This window comes from Amphimedon queenslandica, unplaced genomic scaffold (genome assembly GCF_000090795.2).
Source record: "Amphimedon queenslandica unplaced genomic scaffold, v1.1 AMPQUscaffold_13448, whole genome shotgun sequence".
Classification (NCBI taxonomy): domain Eukaryota; kingdom Metazoa; phylum Porifera; class Demospongiae; order Haplosclerida; family Niphatidae; genus Amphimedon; species Amphimedon queenslandica.
Window position 1 is genome coordinate 27,562 of NW_003546316.1, and position 20,851 is coordinate 48,412.

Here is a 20,851-nt window from a genome sequence, read left to right on the forward strand (position 1 = left end):
GTATTAAGCAGAACAAGTTATCAGCACCAAAGCATACACGTTACAAATAATAAATTCTAGCTGGTGTTTTAATTGCTGATTTATCAAGCATAGACAATTTACTGCTTCCACTTAACCAGATCCCTCATTTATAGTGCATATTTCAAGGTAGACTATAGATAAAGCTAGCAAATAGCTGGAGTAGTCTGCAATTCCAGTGGAGTAATGAATACGTCATATATAATACTTTATGAATGAATAATACTAAAACCAATAACAAAACAAATATATAAATTAACACTAAAATTTTCTAAAGACTCAAGGTGTTACCATTACCAACAATGTCTTAAATTTCTAAAAAATCTTGCAGCCAATCAACTCCCTCTGGTGATCAGAAATAAAAAAAATAACAAAGCCTTTAGATTATTTTTCATTTGCATAATTTAGATATATTTGTGATTTGCTTTTGCCACGTTTTATTGACATCTGATTAAACACAATCAGCTAATATTTGGGCTTTCTGTTCATTGAACAATTCAACAGATTCAAACCATTAGATCTATTTACATGGCCATGGGTATGGCTCATTGTTTTGGTTTAATTTGCATAATGAGTATGGGTGTGACTCAGCAATGAGGAAGGTTACTACATTTTTATTCTTTCCTTCTTTTCATTAGGACTAGCTAGTCATAAGCGAATAGCTTAATCATAAAAATAGAGCATTTAGTATTTATCTATATTAAATTAAATATGCATTATTTTTCAGTATTGCTATAAAACCAGTTATTGTATATTAAGTAAAGAAAACTAAGGATAAAGTGTACAGTTTACATACACTTATGCATGATGTTTTACCATACTGTCCTTTTCTGTTAATAGATCTACATAATTATTATTAATTCAACAAGCTGTTTTACCTTTATTTAAAAAAACAAAAACACACTTAATAGCATTATTCATTATCACTATTATCATTATAAACAAATCTGAAATACAGTGTAGGGTGGGTTACAGAAAAATATAATAAAACAGTATTAATGATTAGCTCTTAATCCCCCTATACAATCATATGCAACATTTATTTGCAATCCTCCAGCAGCAGATCCTGATACATATTGTACTTTTTCTGGTATTGTCTCATACACTACGTTAGCCTGTGTTACATTGTCATAAGCTTCATTAAATGTTGTCTTGCACTGTATTCCTTCTTTTACCATAAATCGATTTGTTACTGGTGTATGACAAGGAGTAGCATTGCCATCTTTCTTGATACCATGAACTATTAATATAAAGGTAATTATGGCAGCATTATTTATAATTTACTTGCAATACTTCTTTTTCTTTTTTTAGCTACACATAGACCCACAGAAATTATCACTACAATTGTTATCATTATCATCATAAATGCAGCACTTCCAGTCAATGCTACTATCAGGACTGGTGGACCACTTGTTGCCATGGAGATATTGTCATCATAGCTTGATGAAGTTATCAAAAGAGGAGAAGGAATGAAACTGGTCCAACTATTTTCTAATGTATAAACAAAAGAAAAATTAAAGTAAACATACATGTTCACATGCAAACATGAATGTACATTACCATTAGTAGTTGTCATTGATCTTGATGGAATCTTAAATGATATAATAGATCTAGTCGTCATTGATGTTGTAGAAGGTATCACAAACATTGTATTATTAATAGTTATTAGCAATAATATGTCAATAGCAGTATTATTAAATGTTCCTTCTTCATAGCTTAGTGCATCCAATACTGATATACTATATACTCCATTAGGCAATGTACTAATACAACCACTAGCTGAATCTGCTGGTGGTTTCATTATTTTGTAATACATTAATCGTGAATCTCCTCCTGTTGTGTTGATAGGATGGAATACTGCATAGCAACCAGCTGATGGGGAATTGTGTCTAAAAATACATTCCAGGCAAACTGTTGTATCATTAACTGTTGTTATAGCAGCTGCAATAACGTGATATGTGCCTAAAGAGAGAAAGGGAGAGGGAGGGAATGGTAAAAAGGAGAGTAATAATGCAAAAAATTCAGTAGTATCTTGTACCTACTTATATTGAAAATGAAATCTTCTGTTTTGATATTGTTGGCATTAAATAGTGACATATTAATGACATAATTAGCACCATATCCCAACACTTCTGTTATATTAATAGTAACATTGACATTATTGTCAATATCTGCAGTAGTAATGGTGCAGTTGTTGGCAACAGGAGATACCAATGAACAGTAATGGTCTTTTTCTTGATTTATTGTTAGTGAAACTGATTGTGGTACTGTTCCTTTACAAGATGTATTGTACTAAACAATGAAAATTGCATTGTGTTCAATGTGGTGTCTTTTAGCAAACCTGAACTTCATAATAAACATGTAGTGTTTCACTATTGCTTTTGTACTCTTGTATAAGCTGTGGCATTGTTATAGCTGGAACTAGAATTTGTAATGAGGCGAAAGTAGTCTGTTACAATTTCTTACCTTGATGAATGACAATATCTGATAGTGTGGTAGCATTGCCCATGCCAACAATATTCCATGGTGTTATACTAATATTGTAACTGATGCAATATTCACTAATATGCAAATGGAATTGCGTATCAGTGATGTTAACTGATAAATTAGTAGGCAATATTAGTATATTATAATAAAGTATAGGTATTCCAGCTAATGTAAATGGTGCCAAATATTGTAATATTAATGTTGTGCTGTTAAATTGTGTTATTGCTACATTGGCAACTCCTGACAACAAACCTATCAATGTAAATGGATTGTTTTTATAAATGTTATTCAGTGAAAAATAACGATTTGGGAAAACTTACTAAATACTAAATTTCCATCAATCTATAAAAACAATATGTTTGTTTCAGTGCTACTTACCTTGTACTAAAAGTTTTGCAGCAGATGTACTTTGTGAAGATTCGTTATAAGCAACACATTCTATAGTTGATCCATTGAGTTGAACTGATGCTGGCATTGTTAAAGTGTATGATCTATTATTGCCATTATTAGAGGACATAGTAGATCTGACTCCTTTGTTATAATTAACTTGATAGTTAGCAGAGACACCATTTACTAGCCAAAACTGCCCTACACAATAATGACATGTGCAGTTAAACTCTGCAGTTGAGCCTAGACTTGCATTGACAGAAAATGGTGGAGAAATAATGATCAACTCTAAGAGAAAAAAGTAACGCTAATAGTGTCTTATACAAAAATGTTACCAGTGTTTTCATAAATTGCAGCAGAAGAGAGGAACAGTAGCAGCAGAAACAGCATCTTGAAAAATAATTACTTAATTGTTATTCATAGATCTATTAAAATGGGTGGTGCTAGACTAGGGAATTTGCACTAAATCTTGGCACTTCAAAGAGACTGCATGATGGCAGTTCAAGTTTATCCAACCGAGGAGGCAGGAGGGATAAGACATATTAGGCATGACTTCAGAATACCACAGGACTCCTTCTTGGAGCTTGCTGATTTAGGAGACCCTGCTACCCCCACTCCAACAACAAGTGAGAAATTATGAATGCAGTGCTTATCTTTATTGAAGCATTGGGTGATAAATATGTATTCACACACAGGTATTATAGTGTATTATTGCTCTATTTTTACACAGAGCAATCTTCTGTTCCTTTACCAGAGGAAATATTCTCAATAAATGAGTCTGACCAGCTCCTTTTTTACTTTAAGTGGCTGACCAAGCAAACGTCTGTCAAAGACATTGACTTTGCATACATTAATAATCTGCTGGAGAGTAATGCTGACATAAAAGCAAGAGACAGTTAAGTTTCTATAAAGATAGATCATCTACTCTTGATAATGTATACACTACAGGCTCCTGGTGTAAAAATTATGACATTAGCACTAGCAAAATTGATAGCAACTAATGAAATACCTGCATATGTGACAATAATTTTACAGAAAATTTGCTACTAACTTATTCCATTCCTTTCACAGATGAGACACTATCAACAGTACTGCATTACATTGCTGCTAGCTGGGATTGCTCTGTGGCTGAGATTGCAATAAATCATGGTTGTGATCCAAATGCTCTTGATTTCAAGGATAGGACTCCATTACACATTGCAGCATACTTCAATCACACGGACATGATTGAGTATCTAATATCAAATGGAGGTAATGATAAATGATGCCTTGCATTAATTCACTTTTATTTTGAACTTTTTGCAGCTGATTTGAATTTGAGATCTAAGGAAGGTCAAACTGCAGTACATTATGCTGTCAGGGCTTCATCAATAGATGCACTTCGTTTACTTATAATAAAATACAATGGTACATACTATGATTTTGTTCTTACTAATATTCTTATTTTTAGCTCCTTATGATAAAGACTGTGTAGACAATGAAGGCAGGACCCCGTTGCATTTGGGAGCTGATTTAGATCGAACTGAAGCCGTTCATTTCCTCATTACTCTAAAAGCAAGACCTCCTTCACGCTGCGACGTATATGATATAAATGGGTTTCCGGCACTGACTAGCATGATCATTCATATGCCTCAGACAGTAAGATATAGAACAGTCTTCATGCTATCATTAATCTAATCACAATGTACTTTGTATTACAGGCACTGTTGGCATTGGATCAGCTTCATCAAGTGTTCTCTGATGAAAGAAGGCAGGAATATTACTTGAATAGAATTGAATCGCAGCGCTGTAAAACCAAGACACCAGTAAGTTATATGAGTCACTTCCATTATGCTGCACACTCTTATAGTTTGAGGCTATTCTAATAGCAAACTATCCTGATCTGTTGACCCATCCAGTCATGCTTAAGCTAACAGAAGCAAAATGGCACAGACTATCAAGGTACATGGATCATATGCATCTACAATGGGCCAATACACAATTACTTAGAGCAACATTTATGATTTTTAGGTGGTATTTTATTCTCTCCCTTGCTATCCACACCCTACTCCTAATAGTAAGTCTTAGTATGATAATACTAATATAGTGACTGTATTTTATTTAATTCAAAGGTTTGGAGTGTGCTTATAGGCTATCCTCCAATTCAGGAGAAGCACATCTATAGACTTCCACAAGACATTTGGAGGATCATATTAGCAGTAGCTATGATGAATCTTTTATTGATTTTTATGTCTATTTTTTAGTTTTTAGGCATGATTCTGCTTGTACTTCTAATTGTAGATGAGATTAGAAAATTTATTAACTCTTACAAGAAAAACAAAGTAATGTTTCATATTATAACATAGGCATAAGGCCACCACAAATGCAATTCCAACCTAAAAATATTTGTTGTGTAGAAAAGTTTCAGCTGATTTTAATCAAATTAAGATGTTTTATGAATTTTTAAAGTTGCTCCAAAATTGGGCCAAAGTCCTTGTACAGGGCATTTTGTCAAAGAATGGCTTGGAGAGAATTTTGTACATATATGTTGTGATACTTTTCAAATGTGCATACAATAGAAATTCAAGGAACTATTAGTTAGGAAGCTCAACATTGATTACTCTAACTGTGAGGGCCCACAATTTGAAGAAGTGAGTCCTTTCATCTCTAATTCTTGTTTAACATAATATTTTATAAAGGAGCGTTACTTTATCAAAGAGAAGTGTATCGCTCTTAAGAAACTGAAAGCTGAATACTTCCGAGATAAATGGTATAAGAAATTAATATTTATATTAGATTAACATCTTGTGTAGGAATATAATTGATGTGCTTGGTCTTAGCCTTTTGTCGATTGTCTCCATACTTCATATCATTGATGTCATCAGTCACTCACCTTCTCTATCACAATGGATTGCAAGGTAGCCAGTCTAATATATACGCTATGCCAGGCTATATGCATGTAGACTCTATGTGTACATTACTTCTCTTGTTTAATGCATATAGAATTGCTAGCATTGGGCTTATATTGATTTGGGTGAAATTAATGGTCTATGCCAGAGCCTCAACAACACTTGGTAAGTTCACTAAGCACCTTGACTTCATTTTTCATAACATTATTTATATTTAATGATATTCTAGGGCCAATGGTTGCAATTCTGTCTCACATTGCAGGAAAAGTTGTGCAGTATTACTCTATATACTTGATAATATACTTGCCTTTTGGTAAGGACAAGAGAGGGAGAGAGAGAGAGAGAGAGAAAGGAATAATGCTTTTTTCTATTATAATATAGTCATTTCTTTTTGGCTATTGTTTGGTGGACCACAGCAGTCATTGGCTAATGTCACAGCTCCGTCAGAAGAACTGACTTATTTGTATAGAATGTTTGTGGTGTTGTTTAGAATGTCAATAATTGATGACTATCCTTATCAGGTATACTTATAATTATGCATATACACACCATGCGCCAAGCATGGTTGATACATGTATATATATGCTCTGTAATTATTATGTACATGCATGCAGGCTATAAGAGATGCAGATGAGTTGAGTGCTACAATACTGACTTGCACATTCCTGCTACTAATGTCCATCATTGCTCTCAATCTATTCATTGCTATACTTTCTGATACTTTTCAAAGGTGAGTGTAAATTAGAAAAGGTCACACCTCGCTTGCCATGAAATGAAATAGATAAAGGTGGCAAAATATTTCAAGAGCTATTAAACGGATGTGATATTTATTTCACACTTAATGACATTTAACACAAATATACCTATCATGAAAATCTCATAGAACAATATAATTAAGATCTCAATTCTTTCATTGCCATATTTCATTTGCTTTTCATTATAGGGTATATGACAATGCTCATGCTAATGCTCAGTACCAGAAAGCTAATCTCATAATGCTAATGGAGGACAAGGCTTATCACAGGTGCCGTGAGAGCTTCTTGCAGCATATCAGCAAGAAGTGTGCACCAACTGTTAATTATTATGACGACGACGATGATGTGTTTGATGAAGGGAAGAAGACATTTGCTAAACTGGCACAAGAAACAAATGTAAGAAAAAGCTGTTTTCTAAATAGAAGCATGCATAGCAATGTATTTTGATTTTAAGGAAATCGTTCAAGATCTTAATAAGATGCTCCTTACACAAAAGAAAGAGATAAGTGATCTTCAGGCCACAGTAAAATCAATGAACTCAAAACTAGCTACAAAGACTGAAGCCCCAGGTATATAGATCTATACCTTGCAAATAACATAGCACAATGAATGATGAACATTTTACTATGTTGTATGTGTGTTTTAGGGACCATAAATCCATATCTTAGAAATATAAGAGGACCTGTTGCTCCTCCTCCTCAACCAGTCAATAAAACTACTCGGAGGATTAATAGAAGAGCATCTATTTTTGCTTCAAGACGCTCGCAGTATGGCTCCTCAAAATCAAATTCACAGCCGTCCAAAAATACTGGAGCAACTGAAAAGCGTGATTCTAAAGGAGTGGTAGGTGGACAGAAGAAAAAGACAAAAGAAAGAGAATGATAACTGGCAAGATTTATCATTTCAGCATGGTATGCATGAAGTTTCTAGTATTTAAAAACTAAACAATAAAACTTTAGCATATTCTACAGTATTCATTTTGCTATAGATTTAAACACACATAGATTTAAACACACCTTGAAACTGAAAGAAAGCCCCAGCTAGTTTCTGCAGAGTATGTGTAGTTTAGACATTACATTGTGTAGTGTAGTACATATTAGTATGTGTGGTGTAGTACATTAATTACATTCAATGCTCCACACTGTAGTTTGACAGTTATTGTAGACAACATTGCTGCTGAGTCATTAAAGCTTAAAATTGAAATTCATTCAACAAAAATAAAAAACACAATTTCTACTCAATGTCATTGTTTAATTATTCAAAGCTCATTGAATCTTTGGGTAGAGTGTAATGATCAGTGACAGATCTCATCCCTGTATCACCAGAGCTTGATCTTTTGCTTTTAGCTATGCATATGTGAACAGTAACTACAATTCCAACACAGCAGCCCCACAAAGGCTCTGTCACACCGTGCAATATGAACAAAGGGAATATTGGCTTATCATCAATAATGGAGTATACCCTGTTTGAGAATGGAAAGATATACAGGAAGATTGATACAACAGGATATACAGATAAAGGTAGAATCATTCTTAAGAGCTGCTTTTGCTTGCGATTCTCTCCTAACAGTAGTTGCTCCTCGCTGACATTATTACGTCTGATTCTCTTCAGCAATACAATGACAGTTGCAGTAATGAGTATAGCATCAATTAGAAAGAAGACAGTAGCAGGTGCATAGAAAAGAGCGTACTGCTCGATGGTGCCTAAAAGAATTTTCTTGTTAGCACACTCACCTTCCCAATTCTTGATCCAGCACCATGCACCCGATATGCCATACAGGTCATTAGCAAATGGTATCCAGGAGAACAGCATTGGTATGCCAAAGGAGGTTAGAATGTACAAGGGCTCTAGCTTCTTCACATCTTTTGGCTGCTTGAGGTACACCAGGCATATGAAAAGCAGCAGGGACAGCCAAAACGTGAATCCAATTTTTGTCCACAAGGAGACTGTGTTAAAATAGGCTGCCATGGCACAAAATGGTTGATAGACATCTGGATTCTTGTGATAGTTGACAAAGATTATGTCAAATGCGCAGATAAGAGAGACAGCCAGTGCTGCTATGAGCTGGTACAATACAAGCCTCTGGACTATGTCCTGATAAAACCTGTAGCGAACCGCCACAATGAGAGCAAAGACACAGCACAAGGTAGATATTACACCAACTCCTCCATATATGTAGAGCAGTATGGCTTTTTGTTGATTTGAGAATTGAGCTTGGCTGCTGTTGCAGGGTGAGTCATCTTCCATCTCTCTCAAGAGCAATTGGGTTGGGTCAATTTTAAATTTTATATGTAATTTTCAGACTTAGAGTACAACACAAAAATAACTATTATAAGTGTCATAAGAAGTACATAAATAATCATAAATATAATAGTTTTGAAATTTGTGGCATAATAATGTAGAGTTTTATTACCACCCCCTATACTTGTTACTGCTATATCTCTTACGGCTGTATTCATCATCATCATCAGAGGTACCAAAGCCACGACGGAGACCATGCGAATCATAATTATCACCTGTACGATTAATTCTGGATTGTGAAGGATAGCCAAAGGCTCCACCACTACGACTGGAAAGTAGGAGATCAAACCAATCATAGTGTCTAACTTGACGATTAACTCTGGATCGTGTTGGATACCCACTATGGCCAAAGACTCCACCACTATGAATAGGTGGCAAATGAAGTGATGATTCGTGGCCACTAACTTTACTACTGACTCTAGATGACAAGAGATATCCACTGGAACCATAGCCAGAGGCTCTACCCATATATGACAAAGGATGGGGTGCAATTCCACTAGAATCAGAGATACCAGTACATGGGACTATATCCTTGGGACGTGGTTTCCCTTGTTCACAGGCAAACGATATCTTCCAAAAATCAAAGCAAAGCGAAGGATCCTCAATAAATTCATATGGCATGTAGAAATATCCATTATCTCCCCACATTGGACCCCAGCTGTTGAGCACCTTGACACACCTCTTGGAGTCATCATAACCAACAGCAAGAACAGCATGTCTCCCATGAGACCTTTCATACATGCTTGGCATTTCCATATATCCATTCCAGGAAATATTATGAAAGCTATCATAGACTGTAAATCCAAAAACAAATGGACAGTTGTCCTTTAAGCAAGCTCTGAACTGGTTAATGTCTTGATCAAGTCTCTCATACACACACAAGTTGTTACCAACAGCAGCAGCATAACATGACTGAGGTGGCTTCTCCTTAAACCTGCTTACTGTGTAAGGCCAGTCAGATTCCTTACAAACACCTCTGCAGTTCATAGATTTGACAGCATCACGAATTGATGCTCCAATATTCTTGAATTGAGTACCTTCATGTTCTCGTGTGTTATAATAGAGAAAAAGGCGTGAAGGATTAAAGTAGTAATATCCTCCCTCAGTGTTTTGAGACTGCTTCACCAAATCCATTCCATAAGCAGCACAAAGAGCATTGGCAGTACAGCTTTCCAGCTTCCCTTGATCATAGACATGATGGACATAGCCACTGAAGTCAACATTAGGATGAGTCCTCATAGAAGGAATCTGATGTTCTTCATACTTTTTCCAATAGTCTCTCTCGTCACGTTTATCACGCTTGGCTCCATAGTAGCGAACAACTGCCATTTCTAAGAAGGTTAAAAGTGACAGCACTGCATTATATTGTGTAATGATGTGCTCAGTTCAACAATGAGCATTAAATATAATTAGAATGAAGTCAGAAATTCCCACTTCATGCATAATGCAAATATTCTAAATATAGTATAATGTCCACCATGACATCATCATAAGACTAACTCCATTTTTTTGCAAATTTTTAAAACATTATAATGCCCCAAAATAATAAGAACTCACTGAGTTCATATATATTGATCCATTGCAGTAGAGGAGGACAGTGTCCTCGGAGGACCTCAGTCTTGCAAGCCAGACCATTCCCAACCTACAGTTTGATAATGAAAAGCAAAGCTGGGACAGCCAAAAACCCAATTTTTGTCCATAGGGAGAGTCTGAGAGACTGTGTTAAAATAGATTGCCATGGCACAGAATGGTTGATAGGCCTCTGGGTTCTTGTGATAGTTGACAAAGATTATGTCAAATGCGCGGATAAGAGAGACAGCCAGTGCTGCTATGTACAATACAAGCCTCTGGACTATGTCCTGATAAAACCTGTAGCGAGCCGCCAAAATAAGAGCAAAGACACAAGACAAGGCAGAGATTACACCAACTCCTCCATACAACTAGAGCAGTATTGCTTTTCGTAATTTTGTTGATTTGTGAATTGAGCTTGGCTGCTGTTGCAGGGTGAGTCCATCTTTCAGGAGCAATTGGGTTGGGCCAAATTTAATAACAATTAAAATGAAACTGAAATTTATAATTACATAAACGTGAATTAAAGAAATAACAATTAAAATGAAATTTGTAATTAAAATTAAATCACAATGTGTGAATTTGTTCCATTATGTAGAGTTTACCTAGTTTGGCAAGCCAGACTAGAGTTTACCACTTTCTCCCACGGCCACTGCTATGACTGGATGGTGGAGGATACCCACCATAGCCAGAAGCTCCACTGCTATGGCTAGAAGATGGTGGGGGAGTTGGTTGATAATGACTAGGTGGTGGTGGATATCCACCATATCCAAAGGCTCCACCACTTGATAGCATACCAGTAAATGACGGAGGATGCCAACCATAGTCACTAGCTCTGCTATTAACTCTGGATGGTGGGGGATATCCACCATAGTCAGAGGCTCTACCACTAGATGGCGGGGGGTGGTATAGATCTAATTGGGATTCAATCCCACTAGAAGTGGAGCAATCAGTACATGGGACTGTATCCTTGGGACGTGGTTTCCCTCGTTCACAAGCAAATGATATCTTCCAGAAATCAAAGCAGAGAGAAGAGTTCTCAATGAATTGATATGGCATGTAGAAATAACCATTATCTCCCCACCTTGAACCCCAGCTGTTGAGTAGCTTAAAATATCTCTTCGAGTCATCATAACCAACTGCAACAACAGCATGTTTCCCAAGAGGCTCACCAAGTTGCTCCCTTATACTTGGCAAGGGCATGTATCCCGCAGTCTTAGTATCATCAAAGCTCCCATAAACATTAAATCCAAATACAAATGGGCAGTTGTCCTTTAAGCAAGCTCTGAACTGGTCAATGTCCTGATCAAGTCTCTCATACTTACACAAGTTGTTACCAACAGCAGCAGCATAGGCTGACTGAGGTGGCTTCTCCTTAAACCTCTTTACTATGTAAGGCCAGTCAGATTCCTTGCAAACACCATTGCAGTTCATGGCTTTAAGAGCCTCACGAATTGATGCTCCACTATCCTTCAATCGGTTGCCTTCACGTTCTCGAGTGTTATAATAGAGAAAAAGGCGTGAAGGATCAAAGTAAGAAAACCCTCCTTTAGTAGTTTTAGACTGCTTCACCAAATCCAGTCCATAGGCAGCACAAAGAGCATTGGCAGTACAGCTCCCCAGATCCTTTTGATCATAGACATGATGGACATAGCCACTGAGGTCAACATTAGGATGAGTCCACATAAAGGGAATCTCATGTTTATGATACTTTTTCCCATAGTCCCTGTCATCAGGTTTATCAGGCTTGGCTCCATAGTAGTAGCGAACAACTGCCATTTCTATTTTCTGAGAAAGTCAAAAGTCAAGAGAATAACTGCAACTCTATATAAATAATGTTGAAATAAAAGGTGCAATCCCCAGGAATTCCCCCTTCATGCATTTGCAGCATATTTACTGTTTACAAATTCCAGCAGTGTAAGAGTGTTTGTCTAAATATAGCTACATGTTCATTACATCATTATATAAAAGTGATTCTGTTTCATTTGCTAAAAGATTTTAAAACTTTGAAATGCCACTTATGTTATGATGTGAATTATGAATTTACTTGAGTTAGTAGATATAGCTCTATCTACTTTATGTATTGAGATCTGTGCTAAAATAATTCAAATCAGAAAAGCGTTTCTGAATATTAAAAAAGTATTCTAGTAGTCTACCACACTTGGTCTACCATAATTTTCCATGAAATGAGAGCTCACATCATATATTTGGAGTAATTCAATGGGTTGGGTCAAATTCTAAAAACCATGCATGCTAGTCAAAAACGACATGAACAACACAAAGTGCCATGAATAGTACATGATAAAACAATTAAAATGACATTTATAATCAAAATTATATTACAATTGTGCATGAATTCGTTCCATTATGTATAGAGTTTACTATCTTCCACGGCCGTATTCATCGCATCAGAACCATAGGCTCCACTGGTATGATTGGGTGGTGGGGGAAGACTAGAAGATGGTGAGGGAATCACTTGACAATGTCCAGGTCCACTAGTGCTACTATTAGGTAGGGGATATTCAACATATCCAGAAGGTTCACCACTCAACACTGTACCACCGAATGAGGGAGGATACCAAACATAGGCTCCACCACTATGATATGGCGGGTGGTATAACTGGGATTTAATCCCACAAGAACCAGAGGAATCAGTACATGGGACTGTATCATCGGGACGTGGTTTCCCTCGTTCACAGGCAAATGTTATCTTCCAGAAATCAAAGCAGAAAAAAGAATTTTCAATGAATTGATATGGCATGTAGAAATACCCCTTATCTCCCCAATCAGAACCCCAGCTATTGAGCACCTTCATATGCTGTTTGGTGTCGTTATAACCAACAGCAACAACAGCATGATATCCGAAGAGGCTTATTATCTCTTTCCTGTGCTCTGGGCATCTGCATAGTATATTTAGGTTCAGAAATAAAGCTATCATAGACTTTAAAGCCAAATACAAATGGGCAGTTGTCCTTTAAGCAAGCTCTGAGCTGGTCAATGTTGTGATCAAGTCTCTCGTACTTACACAAGTTGTTACCAACAGCAGCAGCATAACATGACTGAGGTGGCTTCTCCTTAAACCTTGATTCTAAGTAAGGCCAGTCATACTCGTTGCAAACACCTTTGCAGTTCATGGCTTTGAGAGCCTCACGAATTGATGCTCCAGTGTTGTTCAATTCATTTCCTTCACGTTCTCGAGTGTTATAATAGAGAAAAAGGCGTGATGGGTCAAAGTAGTAATATCCTCCTGCAATAGTTTGAGACTGTTTCATCAAATCTATTCCATATGCAGCACAAAGAGCATTGGCAGTACAGCTTCCCAGTTCCCCTTGATGATAGACATGATGCACATAGCCACTGAGGTCAACATTAGGATGAGTTCTCATAGAGGGAATCTCATGTTTATGATACTTTTTCTTGTAGTCCCTGTCATCAGGTTTATCAGGCTTAGCTCCACAGTAGTGAACAACTGCCATTCTAAGAAGATCAAAAGTTAGAGAGCTGAGAGTAACTGTAATGGTGTCTTGTTTGCACTCAATTATAAACAATTTTGAAGGTGGAATCCCCAGGAATTCCCCTTTCAATGCATCACTGCATTAGCAGCATGTTTATAAAAATAATCAGATGTTTTGTCTAAATATAGTTACATGTTCATTACATCACTATAATTCTATTTTATTTGCTGGAAAATTTTAAAACTACTTTTAACACATTATGACTAAAGTGATGTGAATTATGAACTCACTTCAGTATTCAGTTCGTAGATATAAATATATCTACTTATGTACTGAGATCTGTACTGAAATAATTCAAACGCTTCTGGATGCACAGTACCATAAGTTTGCATGAATTAATAGTGCAAAGCAAGAGGAAATAAATTATACTTGCATTAATAATGAGTTAACTCAGAAAACACCCATTGCAGCAGAGCACTTGGCAGAGCAGGAGACTACTTTTATTTGTTGCATACTCTTGCTGCATAACTAATATTGAGCCCATTAGGTATTAAAAAGCAAATATAGAGGCTATTATAATTACAGTAGGTCTAAAGGACTGTAATTTTAAAGAAGTAGCAGGTGGACAGAAGAAAAAGACAAAGAAAGAGAATGATAAATAGTAAAATTTATCATTTCAGCATGGTATGCATGAAGTTTCAAGTAAAACGATAAAAGTTTAGCATATTCTACAGTATTTATTTTGCTAGTAATGGATTTAAAATGTACAATGTACAGAACATTAAATGTTGTGCACTGTACAATGTTAGTATATGTACAAGGGCTTTAGCTTCAATCTTTTGATTGCTTGCAGCAGAGACAGCCAAAATGTGAATCCAATTTTCATCCACAGGGAAACAGTGTTAAAATTGGCTGCCATGGCATAGAATGATTAGCCTGCAGGAGCAATTCAATGGGTTCTGTCAATTTCAAATTTAAAAAACAATGGATGTCAAAAGCAACAAAATTTTATTAAAAAATTATAGATCTAAGTGTCATAAAAGTACATAACATTTAATGAAAATGATTTATATGTGTGCCTGTAGTCTACATTACAATTAATAATAATTAGTTATAGTTTTGAGTTTGTTTCATAATGTAGAGTTTACTAGATTCATGAGTGACTTCTGTGTCTCTTACGGCCATATAGATCTAAATCATTGTCATAGGCTCTAGATCTATGATTAACACTGGGTCCTATGGAATATCTCCAGTCATCATCTTCAAAGCCATGTGTGGAATCATACTGGTCATGATAATGATGAAGGTTCCTACTAGGTGTATGACTAACTCTGGATAGTGGAGGATAAGGAGAGGCTCCAACACCATCAAAAGATGAGAAAGGAAGTGGTGGAGGAACCAAACTGCCAGAGGTTTCATTACCGTAAACAAATGCACGGGAAAGTGGAAAATTACATGAACTGTAGCGACTAGCTCCAACAAAATCAGAGGCTTCAGGATGAAATGCATTGCCTAATATACCAACAATATCAGGAAAATGTACGGCATCCTTGGGACATGGCTTCCCTTGTTCAGAAGCAAACGTTATCTTCCAGAAATCAAAGCAGAAAAAACGATTCTCAATGAATTGATATGGCATGTAGAAATACCCATTATCTCCCCAATCAGAACCCCAGCTATTGAGCACCTTTATATGCTGTTTGGTGTCATTATAACCAACAGCAACAACAGCATGTCTCTCAAAAGACCCACCATCTCTTTCATGTGCTTTGGGCATCTGCATAGTATATTTAGGCCCAGAAATATTATGAAAGCTAGCATAAACTTTAAATCCAAAAACAAATGGGCAGTTGTCCTTTAAGCAAGCTCTGAACTGATCAATTTTGTGATCAAGTCTCTCATACTTACACAAGTTATTACCAACAGCAGCAACATAGGCTGAGTGAGGCGGCTTCTGATTAAACTTCCATACCGTATAAGGCCAATCAGACTCCTTGCAAACACCTTTGCCATTCATGGATTCGACCGTGTCACGAATCGATGCTCCACTATCTTTCGATTGGCTGCCTTCACGTTCTCGAGTGTTATAATAGAGAAAAAGACGTGATGGGTCAAAGTAATATCCTGCTGCAATAGTTTGAGACTGCTTCACCAAATCCATTCCATAGGCAGCACAAAGAGCATTGGCAGTACAGCTATGCAAGTTTTCTTGATCATAGACATGATGCACATAATGACTGAGGTCAACATTAGTCCCGCCAGAAGGAATCTCATGTCCTCCATACTTTTTCCTTTTGTCATTGTCGTCAGGTTCATCTGGCTTGGCTCCATAGTAGCGAACAACTGCCATTTCTAACTGAAAGCAGTTAACAAAGTATTACTCAATACGAGACTCACTATAAACTTTAGATTAAGGGGTGGAATCTTCAGGTGGCCCAATTTCCCATTTCATGCATAATTCATTTATAGCATACTAGCATGAATATATGAATAACAATAGATTAGATTGTAATACTTGAGACTTGAGTTGAAGCTTCTCAAAAACATCAATTGCAGCAGAGGAAGAGAATACTGCTAGAAGAGACTATCTGTTGCATATTTTTCTGCATAATATTGAGCCTATTAGGTTTAAAAAGTATATAGAGAGGCTAAGAATGGAATCAATGGAATAAATACTCACAATTCAGAACATAATCTTGAGTAGGAGGAGCTTATAGTGCCAGTAGGCGTGGTAAATTAATATTCATGAGCTCATAGATTGTGTCATTTCCCCTTTGCTGAGTTTTATACGCCACGCAAACAACACACACAAAACACAGTCACTGTACAACTCTCAGCAGTTTTATCCTCTCCCTTACTCTCTCTCCCACCACTACATCGACTCGAGGGAAACACACAATGTCCACGCCAGCCAGAAGAAGACTAATGAGAGATTTCAAAAGGTAAGAGAAAGACAAGACTTTCCCTAACCATCTCTTCTCTATTACAGATTACAAGAAGACCCACCAACAGGAGTATCGGGCGCTCCCACGGATAATAACATTATGCTATGGAACGCTGTCATATTTGGGTAATTGAAAGAATATTTTCACAGATCCATTTCTAAAACTCCTCCCACTTTTCCTCTCAACCACGCCCACTTTAGACCCAAAGATACTCCTTTCGAAGACGGTACTTTTAAACTAACGATGGAATTCACGGAAGAGTACCCTAATAAACCTCCCACGGTTAGATTCGTATCGAAAATGTTTCACCCGAATGGTAATAACCCACATTCAACGACACACACACACACACGTACTTATGTTATACAATGGTGTGACTGTTGATTTGTTCTCTAGTGCTTTTAGATTGTTATTTTCCTGGTACTGTTTCCTTTTTGTTTTCCTAACAATTTACTCTTTATGACCTTCAAACCTTGTCTCCCACAAGCTATCATGGCTGTCATTACTATTATTTCTTCTCCCTCTCTTCCCTCCCTCTCTCTTTCTCTCTCTCTCTCCCTCTAGTATATGCTGATGGCAGCATATGCTTGGATATTTTACAAAATAGGTGGAGTCCAACATACGATGTATCATCAATACTAACGTCTATTCAGGTATGCACACCACATGAAAGTCACATGACTAACAACACTAGCTAGTTATGTGTGTGTAGCTATTATATGTATGGTGTGATGATAATAGAACTTTGTACTCAATATGGGGGGCTTGTTGATGCATATTTTATACAATGAATGTTTTTAATGTCCTTGGGATGCAAGAAATGGCTGGCCACATCAATCGTTGTTGATTATTTATACTCAGCTTATGTAAACAATAAGTATAATAATCGAGATGTTTTTATTTTAGTCATGACAATAATTATGTGACATCATGATTGATCACATGACTCTTAGCTGACTTGTTTAACGAATGACCTACATGTACATGTATTTTATTGCACAAATATTTATTTACTATGTCATTATTTTATTAGTGCATGTTGAGCAATAACCTGACCCCCCGACCTGTGCCAAGTTAACATGTACTCTTTACTATTAGTTTTGATTCTAATTGTTGTCCCACGTATACATGCACATGTACATGGATATTACATAGTTACATGTACGTGATTTATTTTAATTTAATTTATGCACTCAAATAAAGGATGAGTTTAGTCATATGTATAGCAGCTGGCACATGTGTATTCTTGGAATCTTATTAAATGAATGTAAATTATTCAAACTGATCTCTGCTACAAATCTAGCATTAGAGCATTGACCATTGTGCTATGTGTACATGTACATGTACACGTATTATGTATATTAATGTTTTGGATCATTCTTCATAGAGACTAGTCTACAGCGTAATGTATTCAAGTACTGAATGCTATAGTTAATGTGCATGTACATGTATGTGTACCATTATCTGCTATAGACAATTAGATAATATTCTAAAAATGTTCATGTGGAAAGTGAAAAGGTTGCAGGGGGTTCCCTTCCTTATTACCTGTGTTATGACAGGCCAATGACTCATTAAATAGCTCATAACCACACTCGCTCCATGGTGCCAATTTCACAGTAATGTTTACTGACAGAGTGTGGTGTGTGTCTTTGTTTGTCTTCTCCCTTTTGATAGTCTTTGGCTAGCCTCTAAGACCCTTACTACTACTTCTTACCTTCCTCTTCCCCCCTCTCTCTCTTTCTCTCTCTCCCTCCCTCTCTCTCTCTTTCTCCTTCCCTCTCTCTTCCTTTCTCTAGTCTCTACTCGATGAACCCAACCCTAATAGTCCTGCTAACAGTCTAGCAGCTCAACTCTATCAAGAGAACAGGAGAGAGTACGAGAAGAAGGTACAAGCTATTGTAGAGGAGAGCTGGATGAACGTATGACAGCGTCGAGTATATGGCAGGTGGCTGAGACAACCTTTAATGTCAGCAAGAGAGAATGTTATATGTCTAGTACTGTAGAGTAAACTAATCATTATTATTATTATTATTATTATTATTATTATTATGAGAAAGGTAAAAAAGTAAACCAAAGCATTACGCAGCAAGTGTAATGGAGCAAAGAGCAAATAAAATAAACACAAAAAGCACAAAACAATTAATATTGAATTTGTTATACATGTACATGTACGCAATAGTACCGTATAGTTATTTTAGTGAAAAGGAGGATGCTGTGATTTTAAATGAATTACAAGTTATTGCATTATCTTTTCCTTTTCAACTGAAATGACATTATACCATAAACATGTATACACAGTACATATCCTGTAACTCAAGTTATTATGTCTTGCCTTAAGAGCTACTCATCATTAACCTTTGATAGATTATAGAGGAGCCATTACAAGCATTAGCTTTTTAACATTGTACATGTATGTAATGCACTTTTAAATAAATATGAGATATGATTTATGTACCAGTACATTCTTAATGCATGTAGATGTGCATTTAGACTGCAGGTGTAGCTAGGGAAGAGGAAAAGAAAGATCAAGTAGAGTCAGGAGATTGTGAAGAAAGAGGAAGCACTGTAGCATTAAATCACATTATTATCTGATTAAAGGAAGTTGCATGCAATACATGTATGTGTAGTGTACCAAGGAATCTACCCTAAAACAGCCACTGACTTTTCTGTAAACAGACAAAAAATGTACTGACGTATTGTCTCGGAATGTGTGTTGCCATTACAGATCATTAAGTAATGCATACTGTGCCAATTAGCTCACAATAATGAAATAATATAATTATTATTGTTATTGTTATTGTTATTGTAAGTGAGACATTGCAGGCTTTGTTAAAGATGAGAATTGACTTTAATCTAAAACGTGACTATGGCTGTGAAGTGTTCAGAAATGATAGTGGCCCTTGAAAAGGAGGTTAATGTTGTTATTGCATTTGAGACATTACAAGCTTGTTAAAGGTGAGAATTTGACTTTAATCTAAAACGTGACAATGGCCGTGAAGTGTTCAGAAATGACAGTAAACAGAGATAGTGGCTCTTCAAAAGGAGGTGGTAACAGCTGCACCAAGTCTACTAACTAATTGATGTCAATTTACTATAGTAATAATAATAATAATAATAATAATAATAATAATTTTGAGAGGTGGATAAAAAAGTTGGGGATTAAGGTTTGAGTGGAACATCTACAGAAGACAGCTCTATTAGGAACAGCGAGAATATTGAGGAAACATATGAGTGCTGAGAACTAGAACATCTAAGTTTATTTGTTATAAACTGATGAGGAAGTGTCCCAATTATAAATTTAATTGTGTGGTTTATGAAATAATAATAATAATTTATCAACAAACTGTAGTGAGATTAATATCAGGGATTCCACCTGCTTCTACACTAAATTGTATTTATATTTTATAGTGAATGATAATAGAAAAAATTCACAAAATAACATAAACATACAGATACACACAGACATAAGACTATGAGGAAGATAATAATTCAGTTTCAAATAAGACAGGAAAAATGATGAAATTTATAAAATAATAACACTATAATAATAATAATAATAATTAATATAATTATTATAATATAATAATAATAATAATAATATCATGTCTGATCTTCATTGACCATTTCATACGTGTATTCGCTTTCTCTCGTTTTATAAAATAAAATATAAGCCGACTCGTTCGGTAGACTCGTTTGAGAGTCCGTCAGTCCAAAGAACTGCTCAATGGAGTGAGGCTCTATCTCCTGCAATAGAGAGAAGACACTTCAATACTACTACATGTACATGTACATGTACATATACCAGTACATGTACATGTTGATAAATTGGTGCATATTCTTAAGTCACTAACAATTCTACATGGCAAAAAGGCGTAATTTTTATAAGCTCTATTATTATATACATGAGCATGTAAAAATAAAATTTGGGGTGATTTTTGAGCCTTTTTTTGAAAAAAAAACCCGTACAATGTAGCACATTTCATCAAGTTCCTTTACAATTTTTGATCAATTTTTTTACAGTTACACAGCCAAGAATTATCATACTG

The 20,851-nt window shown here is 36.0% G+C and overlaps 8 protein-coding genes across 9 annotated transcripts in view; 2 read left to right on the forward strand and 6 right to left on the reverse strand.

Annotated features, from left to right (window-relative positions):
• Window positions 1–927: 927 nt before the first annotated feature.
• LOC109581304 (uncharacterized) lies at window positions 928–1,980 on the reverse strand. The gene is made up of 3 exons (XM_019995317.1): window positions 1,579–1,980; window positions 1,303–1,509; window positions 928–1,258 (listed from the first exon to the last, which is right to left on the reverse strand). The coding sequence occupies exons 1-3, from the start codon at window positions 1,832–1,834 to the stop codon at window positions 1,014–1,016; spliced, it is 708 nt and encodes a 235-aa protein (XP_019850876.1). The 5' UTR covers window positions 1,835–1,980; the 3' UTR covers window positions 928–1,013.
• LOC109581296 (uncharacterized) lies at window positions 1,941–3,359 on the reverse strand. Its single transcript, XM_019995303.1, has 6 exons — window positions 3,228–3,359; window positions 2,884–3,180; window positions 2,485–2,757; window positions 2,360–2,439; window positions 2,057–2,310; window positions 1,941–1,980 (listed from the first exon to the last, which is right to left on the reverse strand). The coding sequence occupies exons 1-6, from the start codon at window positions 3,280–3,282 to the stop codon at window positions 1,941–1,943; spliced, it is 999 nt and encodes a 332-aa protein (XP_019850862.1). The 5' UTR covers window positions 3,283–3,359.
• An 11-nt stretch (window positions 3,360–3,370) lies between these two features.
• LOC105312394 (transient receptor potential channel pyrexia-like) lies at window positions 3,371–7,550 on the forward strand. The gene is made up of 20 exons (XM_019995261.1): window positions 3,371–3,518; window positions 3,623–3,787; window positions 3,964–4,143; window positions 4,198–4,299; window positions 4,343–4,530; window positions 4,593–4,697; window positions 4,742–4,833; window positions 4,903–4,948; window positions 5,004–5,090; window positions 5,136–5,213; window positions 5,451–5,522; window positions 5,571–5,641; window positions 5,685–5,789; window positions 5,875–5,945; window positions 6,010–6,093; window positions 6,162–6,301; window positions 6,395–6,510; window positions 6,724–6,931; window positions 6,990–7,104; window positions 7,182–7,550. Exons 1-20 carry the CDS (start codon window positions 3,383–3,385, stop codon window positions 7,415–7,417), a joined length of 2,397 nt encoding a protein of 798 aa, XP_019850820.1. The 5' UTR covers window positions 3,371–3,382; the 3' UTR covers window positions 7,418–7,550.
• A 239-nt stretch (window positions 7,551–7,789) lies between these two features.
• LOC105312395 (uncharacterized) lies at window positions 7,790–8,782 on the reverse strand. The gene has a single exon (XM_011405004.1). The coding sequence runs from the start codon at window positions 8,780–8,782 to the stop codon at window positions 7,790–7,792; it is 993 nt and encodes a 330-aa protein (XP_011403306.1).
• A 2,253-nt stretch (window positions 8,783–11,035) lies between these two features.
• On the reverse strand, window positions 11,036–12,184 carry LOC105312396 (uncharacterized). The gene has a single exon (XM_011405005.1). It carries the CDS (start codon window positions 12,182–12,184, stop codon window positions 11,036–11,038), a length of 1,149 nt encoding a protein of 382 aa, XP_011403307.1.
• A 2,673-nt stretch (window positions 12,185–14,857) lies between these two features.
• On the reverse strand, window positions 14,858–16,567 carry LOC109581284 (uncharacterized). Of its 2 annotated transcripts, XM_019995262.1 has the most exons (4): window positions 16,541–16,567; window positions 16,376–16,479; window positions 16,258–16,333; window positions 14,858–16,216 (listed from the first exon to the last, which is right to left on the reverse strand). In XM_019995262.1, exon 4 carries the CDS (start codon window positions 16,208–16,210, stop codon window positions 15,014–15,016), a length of 1,197 nt encoding a protein of 398 aa, XP_019850821.1. In that variant the 5' UTR covers window positions 16,211–16,216; window positions 16,258–16,333; window positions 16,376–16,479; window positions 16,541–16,567; the 3' UTR covers window positions 14,858–15,013. The 2 variants fall into 2 exon arrangements, with proteins under 2 accessions (XP_019850821.1, XP_019850822.1); XM_019995263.1 differs by having other exon boundaries at window positions 14,858–16,212; window positions 16,258–16,479.
• A 58-nt stretch (window positions 16,568–16,625) lies between these two features.
• On the forward strand, window positions 16,626–18,857 carry LOC100639904 (ubiquitin-conjugating enzyme E2 A). Its single transcript, XM_003385761.3, has 5 exons — window positions 16,626–16,802; window positions 16,850–16,930; window positions 17,006–17,121; window positions 17,370–17,458; window positions 18,602–18,857. Exons 1-5 carry the CDS (start codon window positions 16,759–16,761, stop codon window positions 18,728–18,730), a joined length of 459 nt encoding a protein of 152 aa, XP_003385809.1. The 5' UTR covers window positions 16,626–16,758; the 3' UTR covers window positions 18,731–18,857.
• Window positions 18,858–20,130: 1,273 nt separating this feature from the next.
• The window catches only part of LOC100640032 (ubiquitin carboxyl-terminal hydrolase 46-like), a 3,277-nt gene continuing 2,556 nt past the window's right edge, over window positions 20,131–20,851 (reverse strand). Inside the window, exon 9 of the mRNA XM_019995264.1 lies at window positions 20,131–20,557. Coding sequence (XP_019850823.1) covers window positions 20,406–20,557 — 152 coding nt within the window. The 3' untranslated portion in view covers window positions 20,131–20,405. The remainder of the gene's footprint in view (window positions 20,558–20,851) is intronic.

Coding starts and splice junctions, on each gene's coding strand:
- LOC105312395 (XM_011405004.1), bottom strand. CDS start 8,782: ATGGAAGATGACTCACCCTGCAACAGCAGCCAAGCTCAATTCTCAAAT.
- LOC105312396 (XM_011405005.1), bottom strand. CDS start 12,184: ATGGCAGTTGTTCGCTACTACTATGGAGCCAAGCCTGATAAACCTGAT.
- LOC109581304 (XM_019995317.1), bottom strand. CDS start 1,834: ATGTATTACAAAATAATGAAACCACCAGCAGATTCAGCTAGTGGTTGT. Junction 1,510..1,578: donor ATCAATGACAACTACTAATG/GTAATGTACATT, acceptor TTTATACATTAG/AAAATAGTTGGACCAGTTTC. Junction 1,259..1,302: donor AAGAAAAAGAAGTATTGCAA/GTAAATTATAAA, acceptor TTATATTAATAG/TTCATGGTATCAAGAAAGAT.
- LOC109581284 (XM_019995262.1), bottom strand. CDS start 16,210: ATGGCAGTTGTTCGCTACTATGGAGCCAAGCCAGATGAACCTGACGAC.
- LOC100639904 (XM_003385761.3), top strand. CDS start 16,759: ATGTCCACGCCAGCCAGAAGAAGACTAATGAGAGATTTCAAAAG. Junction 16,803..16,849: donor CTAATGAGAGATTTCAAAAG/GTAAGAGAAAGA, acceptor TCTCTATTACAG/ATTACAAGAAGACCCACCAA. Junction 17,459..18,601: donor CAATACTAACGTCTATTCAG/GTATGCACACCA, acceptor TCCTTTCTCTAG/TCTCTACTCGATGAACCCAA.
- LOC109581296 (XM_019995303.1), bottom strand. CDS start 3,282: ATGCTGTTTCTGCTGCTACTGTTCCTCTCTTCTGCTGCAATTTATGAA. Junction 2,440..2,484: donor AGATATTGTCATTCATCAAG/GTAAGAAATTGT, acceptor TACAAATTCTAG/TTCCAGCTATAACAATGCCA. Junction 2,311..2,359: donor ATGTTTATTATGAAGTTCAG/GTTTGCTAAAAG, acceptor TTCATTGTTTAG/TACAATACATCTTGTAAAGG.
- LOC105312394 (XM_019995261.1), top strand. CDS start 3,383: ATGATGGCAGTTCAAGTTTATCCAACCGAGGAGGCAGGAGGGATAAGA. Junction 4,300..4,342: donor ACTTATAATAAAATACAATG/GTACATACTATG, acceptor TCTTATTTTTAG/CTCCTTATGATAAAGACTGT. Junction 4,531..4,592: donor TCATTCATATGCCTCAGACA/GTAAGATATAGA, acceptor TTTGTATTACAG/GCACTGTTGGCATTGGATCA.